At 31.1% G+C, this 9,319-nt stretch overlaps 1 protein-coding gene across 1 annotated transcript; it reads left to right on the top strand.

Moving 5' to 3' along the window:
* Window positions 1-5,724: 5,724 nt before the first annotated feature.
* LOC133190753 (uncharacterized) lies at window positions 5,725-9,319 on the top strand. Its single transcript, XM_061326445.1, has 5 exons — window positions 5,725-5,854; window positions 6,824-7,030; window positions 7,399-7,503; window positions 8,446-8,593; window positions 8,972-9,319. Exons 1-5 carry the CDS (start codon window positions 5,834-5,836, stop codon window positions 9,031-9,033), a joined length of 543 nt encoding a protein of 180 aa, XP_061182429.1. The 5' UTR covers window positions 5,725-5,833; the 3' UTR covers window positions 9,034-9,319.

The raw sequence follows: 9,319 nt of genomic DNA, 5'->3' as shown, positions 1-9,319 counted from the left end.
AAGACAAAGTATCAGCATAGTAACATTAAGTATATTAAGCTAATGATAGTACGATGGAGCGATATCGCAATGACTCTCCGATACGATGAAAATGCTATGATCACGGCCTGATGATGATGAAGTATTCTCGCTTTCGCTTAATCGTGCTATCGCACCATCGTCATAGCATTATCGCGCCATCGTATCGTTGTCATCGCACTATTGCACGTCGCTATCTCATCATCGAGCTATCGCACCATCGACCCAATAGTTGATACGCGATGTTGCGATAGTGAGTTACGTGGCTCTTTCTGGATTCCATATAGTTGAGGAGTTCCATACTATATCATTTGTTTAGATAGCGGTAAGGATGAGAAACACTAGATCTCTGATTTGTAGCACATTTTGCACACCAGGTTAAATGAGCACAATTGACCAAAGACTTGTTACATAAATATTTTATCAGCATGTCAAGCTTAATTTAATGACTGTATTGTTTGGTGTAACTTGTACCTAGTACAAAAACAATAAACTCATGAACAATCAATATTCCGAAGTTCATTCAAAATAGCTACTATCTTAGAGAATGAGAAGTATTACTTAGATAATGAAGTGTACCATTTCTTCACCTGAGAAAAATATTTTATCCATTTTGATTCGGAAGATAGATAAAAAGACCCGTTTGATTTGTCTAATGCCCAAGTAGTTAAAATGAAATATATGGTGATAACGAACAGTATTCAAGCTCAAGTAGTTTAAACATTCACGTGCATATTTAATCCTTGAAAATTTAAGTACACTGTCTTATACTTCAATTTGTGAATAAATTAAGCTGTTTAATTTTCAGTGCAAGTTCTTATGTCGACAATACATTGTAATCCTACACTTTACCTAGACCAAAGTCAGGTAATTAAAACAAATACTGTATACTGTATTACTTTTGTGAATAACAACAAAAGTAATTAAAATAATATTCATTTCATCGAGAAAAATGAATCAATCATATTTTTTACCTTGAATCTGCGTGTTAATTCAGAAAAATTCCTAAATCCAAAATCTAGGCTATTACTTGGTCCATTATACGTTACAATATTTTCAAAAGGATTGTCTCCCTCTTTTCATACATTATCTAGTGATAGAAAGATTCCTATATACCACTTTAAACAGCATATAAATTTAATTGTCCCAGACAAAGAAATTCAGTTGAGAGTTTTGTAGAAAATGAATTATACAAATCATCAATGAATAAAATAGGAAGTTATTGATTGAAGAAATTGGTTGTTGTTTTAATTCAGGTTAAATATTCACTGTGTTATGAACTGTTTAACATATTGAAACTTTTCACGTTTCAAATAAAAACGAATCAGCTGGGCGGAATGAATAGGTAAGTACATTTTCAAAAATTGAAATAATATATCAGATATATGAAAACGTTATTAAAACAACACATGAATTATTCATAACTTTATTATGTATTCAAAGAACAATGTACTTCTCTGAACACGTAAATATCAAATCACAGATTAAATGTTCTAAACATGCAATCCTGAACGTTCTTAAAAGTACATACTGCATTTGATAGAGGGGGAAATTTCCTTGGAGTACTGAATCGCAAGCTACTACTATCATGTTTACATTTGCAAATGATTTGTCAATAATTACCACACATGTACCACTAAAATCCACGATAAAGCTACAGTCACCACTTTTTGGAAATTTTGTTGAGTTACAAACAAACAAGCGAAGGAAGAGAGATAGGGGTCAGAATGGGGGGAGGAGGCTTTTCAAATTGGTAATTATAGTTACTGAAAAGTATACATATCTATATACAGGTATGTGTCAAGTTTGAGTAAGATAGTGTTGCAAAAAATGCGTACCCAATCGCTACACCACATTTTTGAATATCATGCTCTGTAATCGATTCTTTTTTCCATTTATTAGATATCAAGTATCATTTATTGTATCAAGACTAAGAAAAGAATTTATTGTTAATTTAACATATTTAAAGGTATTAATATAGATATCTCAAAAGTCCGTAGCACTTTGAAGATTTAACAGACACCATAGGATCTGTAGCATATGTTTCATATTTGGATATTTTAATGACTATAGACGTTAATAGCCAACTTACAACTAAATCATATAACAAATGGGGTGTCTTTATTTTTTAATCGCCAACTTAAACACTTATATATTAATATTCCACAATCACCCACAAATGGTTTTTATGCTTCCAAACTGATTCGATACTGAAGAGCTTGTTCTGAGTACGATCAATTTTTAAACAGAGGCAGGCTACTGACAAATAAGTTGATGACACAAGGTTTTCAACCATCTTATTTAAAGTCGGCATATTTTAGTGTCGTTATAATGACCTTGTTTTTAAAAAAAACCTTTCGCTGGGTCTTATTTTGACTGTACTTTTCCACTAATTGTTATGTCATTGTTAGTACACGTGTACCATTTTGGCTATGGATTACTCTGTTTACCTGATCAATACATAAGGATCACGGCGGGTATGACCGGTCAACAGGGGATGCTTACTCTTACTAAGCTCCTGAATCCACATCTGGTGCTTCCAGGGGTCCGTGATTTTACCCTGTTCGCGATTCATCTTTTATACAGGATTCATGAGATCGGCCACTGTTTGGTATCTTCACCTTTTAGATCTGTTCAGGCTACGCATACATCACCAACCTAATGGATCTGGTTGAGACAACATTTCAAATGAAGTCTGGCTGTACATATTTAAATAACATTGCAAAGAAAGGGTGTGATTAAGAACTTGATGATCAAGTCCTTTGGTCAGTTTTGAAAGTACATGTGTTTGTGTGTTTGTTACGAGTTGATGGTATCAACTCATGTTATGTGACTTGTAAGGGATTCCCCAATGTATCGAAACTAATCACATTTTGTTTGAGTATTTTGCGTACGGGTTCTTGTATAATATTGGTTTATTTACATTTTTAAATAATCTACAGAACAAGAATATGTTTCCTGATATGCTTTGAAGTGTTTATAAACATAAATATTTATTATTAATTTTATTGGAATTTGTGTCCATCCGCAAAAGAAAATAGTGTTAGGGACATGCGGTCAACAAAAGTTACATGTCGTGCAAACCAAATTTTGATTTATAAACCAATAAATGTTTTATATAATAAGAAATATTTTGAAAACAGATTTTTTAAGGAAAATTCACAAAATTGAATATGGTACAAACCAGGTAATTTTTAATAGATTGACATGCTGGTGGTTTATAAATAAACTAATTCTTGCGCTGTTATGCTAATGAACAGAGCAGTTTTCCCGCGTTAGTGATGAATCGTTCAATACAGAGAACACTGTTTGTAAACAAAACGGGAAGTTTGCTGTAAAGAAGGTCGAAGTAAATCAATTACTTATCTCAAACGGAAGAAATGAGCTGTACCAGTAAATACAATTTTGAAATTAAAGTTCTTATTTCTTGTGCAAGCAATAAAAGATTTCGATATTGCTTCAAGGGTTAGATTTTTTCAGTAGCGGACAACTTTGTGCTCCAATTTCTTTTTCCCTGTTAAAAACACTGTCTTCCACAATCTAGATATGTTTCACAGCAAGCTTTAAATGCAGCAATGGTCACTTAACACGCCTGTGATTCTTATCTCATTAATTGTCGGCACTACACTGGAAAGTGGTTTCCTTTAATATGTCCAGCCGTGTTTTGCTATCAGATGCTGGTCATGTTACAAAGTGAATTAATAGTACAGAAGGCAATAAATAAAAACAAAAACAAAAAAATAAGTGGGGTGTTATCGATAAATTAAATGTGAAATGCATATTTATAAATGTGAAAAGATCAAGAAATCAAATTAATTCAAGAGTAGATAGATCATGTAAATAGTCAATATCATGCCATTGTGATCAATTTAAGTCTTCAGTTGAAAAGCCGAAAAAATTGAAATTTTTTAACTTACATACTTGTATCAATGAAAGTCAAGTACATGTAGTTGAATTTCAAGAAAGGCTTAACCAAGGGAATTGATATATAAAATGTGCATATCAATTAAAGTCAAGTAGTTATATTTCAAGAGTGACTAAATCAAACGAAATGACATATAAAATGACCATTTAAGTTAAAAATGTCAAGAAGTTCAATTTCAAGAGTATAGTGTAATCAAGAGAATTAAAAATTATTTATTGTGCATATCAATGATCATAAAAGACAGGGGGTTGAATTTCAAGAGTGGCTAAATCAAGAGAATTGAAATATCATATGTGTGTAAATGTTGAAAGACAAGGAGTTGAATTTCAATAGTAACTATATCAAGAAAATTAAATTATGTAATATACATATATAAATGAAAGTAAAAGATAAGAATTTCAAGACTGGCTTAATTACGAGAATTGGAACACATTAAAGTGCATTGAAAATGTCAAATTGTTTGTCAATTTAAGAAAGCAGTGAAAATATTCAATGAGCATGTTAATGAAATAATTCAATTTGTGCGATTTGTAAATAATAATTCCCTACTTGTAATACTATTGTAGGTTTTGCCTATTTGTTTGAGATACGTGTGTTTAAATTTTTTTTTTTGTCTACTTAGTTCTTTTAAATCTGTAATATGATTTTACAACAGTTGTGCCATTCTTTTTTCCCTATTTGAAATTTTCTAGTCACATGATATATAATATTTCTGTCAAATGATATCGATTGCCCAAAAACTATTCTCGGTAGTTTTAATGATGATAGTCTGTGCTCTGTGACCATTTCAATGATGGTATCCTTTAATATTTTGTAAAAATACAAATTAGTTTAAATGCAAGCTACATTGTCATTTTACGAAAAATCCCAAAACTAACTTAGTATTATTTGTTTTCTGTGTTTAAAGGTTCGATCTGTGATAAATTATTATACATTCCAGTAGATATTAAAAAAAATAAATATACATGTTAAGAATACATGATGGGAAAGGTGTAAATAAAATGATATGATTTTATTTCTCAAAGAAAGCAAAAAGAAAAGTTTTTAAAGTGATAGTTTTCATCAATGCACATAATATCACAAAATCCATATATGGACTAGAGACCTAAACTCATTTAAACATTATATAATCAATACCATCAACTCGTAGTAGTACTTTCAGTACTTTGATTTTTTTCTGTGACTTTTACTAATGTCAGTTATGTAATATTTTTAATCAAATCTATTTATATTTTTAAAGATTTTCAACTTAGAAAGCCACAGTGACGCAGCAGTTGACTCCAGAGTTGGACAATTTGTGTTGTTTTTTTTTTTTATTCATTTGTTTCTCTTCCAACTAGTATTTCAAACAGAATCATCCCACTATTTGTCATTATTTACATTCAAATATCTTCAATGATATTTTTTTCAAACGTTCATAAAACAAAAATTGTGGCTTTGTGTATTTTGTTTTAATAATTATTAGATTTTAAACACCACCAAAGAAATTGACTTGAAGTTCGTGAATTTTATTTAGCATTATTTAGCATTAATTGTCTTCATCTACCAAACAATATCAATATTTATTTTTTTTATATTCACTTTACCTGTATGTAGACTAGACCTATCAAATACATTGTAAACTTTTAATTTCCGACATTTTAAACCAATAAACCGCCAAGACAAGTACAATCTATATATATAATACGCGAGGCTCATTTCATATCCAGAAAGAAGTATTCTGCAGGAATTCACCAGAATTCTTTTGTGCTCTATATTATTTTTGTAAAAGAGTTGTGCAAACCCTCTGCATGCATGATTTACATTGCAGATTATTAATATGTGATATTTAACTTTTGTAAATGACGTAAGAATCAGTGTATTATATAAGAAGGGAAACATTTTTATTAAATGGTAAATACAGGGAACATGGTAAGATCCTTTTAATACTTCCTCTCACTTTTCATTTTTAGTGAACATTTTGGACACATTTTCCTATTGATTAACTGTTCTGCCTCTAGATTGCTTACCTTACAATTATTTTTGTTCACTTTTTCTCTGACAAACATGTCCTACTTTTTTTCTCATTACTTTTGGCTGTGAAAAAAATACTAGTAACATAGGTACTGTCATTGTCTGTACAAAAACAAAGTATTCATTACTTGCTCCAGGACATTTTTTTAATCTTTAATGAAATGTTATTGTCATTTGTTCAAAACATTTTAAAAGCCATTGTGGTAAGCATATATATAACAAATGAATCCTCTTTATAAGGCGACTCATTTGGCCCCTACCCGGGATCGAACTCTCGACCTACGGAATCTGTCTCCTAGAAGTACAAGAACAGCGCGCTAAAGCGCTCGGCCATGTGAAATATGAAAGACCTATATCTTCTCATTCAAAAGTTTAAAATGTATTTTGCTCCTTTAGCCGTTATTTATCTCTAAATTCAAATTTGCCAGAAATGTTAAATTAAAAACCGTTCACCGCCTTTTGAAATATATTGTAATGTTTATTCAATTTTATTGATACTTAGTAGTGCTTAGTAATCTCTGTTGCTTCTTAAAAGTTACTGTGAAAGAATTAGATTTTTAGGTGGCTCAATTTTCGTGGAATTCATGACCACCTCACATCCACGAATTGACACCGTCCACGAATTTTAATAAACTAGGGTTACAAAGTCATATTTCCTCTTATTGTTATAAGAGAACTAACGAAATTACATTCCCAAGAACCTGTAAAATGTAAGTAATCCACGAAAATTGGTCTCCACGAATTTTAATGATTCCACAGTATGTGCAGTTTATTAGAAAAGAAATAAATGAATGTCTTATCCAAATTACTTTGCCATTTAACTTTTTAAGTAATATATTTTGTTTTGTTTTTTTTATTTTATTTCAGTTTCGGAAGTTTTTTGTGATTTTGATCATCACCTGCTTACTTACTCAGGAAGTTGAAGGATGGAGGCGAATTAAAAAATTCTTCAGAAGAGTCGGCAAATTTATAAAGAAAGAAGTTCCTAAAATCGTTCACAAAGTTCAGCAAGTAAAAACGGTAGTGGATAAGGCAAAAAGCGCCCATGAAAACATCAAAGACACTTTTGAAAAGGTAAAATTGTTGAACAACTAAAGTGGAACTTGTATAAAATTTTGCAAGTTTCATAGATAGTCGAATCGTAATGAAAATGACATTTCGCTTTTCACATATTTCTTTAGACTAAAACAGACCAAGATCAATGGAAAGTAATATGAGTAAACTTAAAAGACTGACATTGCATTTGTTATCAATAACGGACAAAACATTTTAAAAGTCTGGATTTATAAATATAGAATATTTATTTTATGAAAAATAAATAATCTGAATTTCCTTATGAAATAAATAAAAACATAAAAGCTTTCATTTTCATGTCATAATGAAAAAAATTGAGTAAGAAATGAAATAGTTGGTCAAAAAGTTATTTAAAGTTTCTTTCAAAGGGAAAAGACGCTGGGGAAAGGATAGAAAGCGCAGGAAAGGCAGTGAAAGATGCTAAAGACGTCATAGATATAATTAAATCCTTAAAGAAGCGTTCAACTATCGAGGTTTGTTTTCCCTAGTCTATATGGTATATCCTGTAGTTAAATGGCTGAAATAATGCCGATTCGGCGTTTAACAACAAATGATTAATTAAGAAATAAGGTATCATTTTAAAAGTTTTTCGGGGTGTAAATAAGGGTTGGTCATGTAATCAAATCCCATAAAGCCCGAAGGGCTTTGTAGTAGATTTGATCACATGCCAACCCGTATTTACATCTTGATAAAACTTTTCAAATGATACCTTGTCGCCCGCGTGGCGCAGTGGTAGAGTGTCTGCTCTAGAGTCGCGAAGTAAGGAGTTGATCCTTACGTCGCGGGTTCGAATCCCACTGTGGGACGTGGAGACCGGTCCTTCGGATGAGACCGTATAAACCGAGGTCCCGTGTCGCAGTAGGTGCTGGCACGAAAAAGAACCCTCACTGCTCAATGGCCGTAAGTGCCGAGTATAGGACAAAATTTGCAGCTCTCCACCGGCAAGCGGTGGCGTCTCCACATGAGTGAAAAATTCTCGAGAGGGACGTTAAACAACATACAATCAATCAATCAATCAATCAAATGATACCTTTATACTTACATTTACATTTGTGACTGATTTATTACAAATAGTAAGGTACTAAAGTTTTAAACCCATAAATGATTTTTTTTTTTTTTTGGAAACATAACGGTGTAAATTGAATGTGTTGAACACGTTGATCACTTATAACGTCACTGTGAAATTACGTAGATCGGTTATGACTAAACAATAAATTTATGGTCACATGACGAACTTGTTTTACACAATTGTAAAAACGCCTTGTTCAAATAGTGTTATATAAGGAAAAACTTTTGCAAATGTAAATATTCATTAATATATGTACTTACTTCTTATTGCTTCGATAAATACTTGTTCTTTGATATATATCTACAATTAAAAAAAAAACAAAAATATATCTAGCATATATTTTAAGGAAACATCGCAATTGAATTTGTGCGAATTTTCAACATTTGACTGGAACCAAGACAAGAAAATCACCGAAGAAGAACTTGAAATATTGATGGAGGCAACAGGACTGTTAGAATTGGATGAATTTTTTGAAAATATGGATCTTGATCAAGGTAAGTATTTGGTTTCTTAATTATCTTGACTTTATCATTACAAGTAATTATTACTAGTACTGTAAATACGATTTTCAGTACCTTCTTGAAATACACGACCTAATTTAAATTTTGTGTCTTACGATGACAGGAAATCGGAAAAAACATAACTTAATCAAACAAAGCTAAATAAGAAAAACTTTTAATTAATAACTTCATTAATTAAAGAATAATCCTCAGTAATTGATGGTGAGTCTAATTTGCGTTTATCCTCTTATTTTCCCGATAAATGGCAGTAAATATCATGCATTTACTGTTGCAAACTTTGCATAATTTTTCCATTTAACCTCTTTGTTTTCATCAGTTTCTAAAGCATTGAATATTTATTTCCTTTCACAGATGATACAGTCACAATAGAAGAGTTCCTTAATTCGCCTTTTATCAATGAACTCTGTGTGTAGAAGATGAATGGATATCCACATGAAAATGTATATATAATGTAAAGGTGCTTATGTTTGTACGTATATTCTAAGAGAGAAAGGGAGAGAGATACTATATTTAATGTGCTCATTATTTAGAGAATTTTTAAAACATTTATTCCTATTGTTTACCGCTGATCTTTTTTTTTTTAATTTTGTAACACTTCAGTGTATAATCTGTTACATTTTGGCTTTATTTTACTTACTTGTACAAAATCAAAACGTTTGTAGATAATAAAACGCTGGCTTGATGAGAAATTAAGACTTC

This window comes from Saccostrea echinata, unplaced genomic scaffold (assembly GCF_033153115.1).
Source record: "Saccostrea echinata isolate AGI-Se365-2 ecotype Australia unplaced genomic scaffold, CSIRO_AGI_Sech_v1 ptg000022l, whole genome shotgun sequence".
Lineage (NCBI taxonomy): Eukaryota > Metazoa > Mollusca > Bivalvia > Ostreida > Ostreidae > Saccostrea > Saccostrea echinata.
Note: the sequence above shows the minus strand (reverse complement) of the source record. Positions and strands in the feature narration are given on the sequence as shown.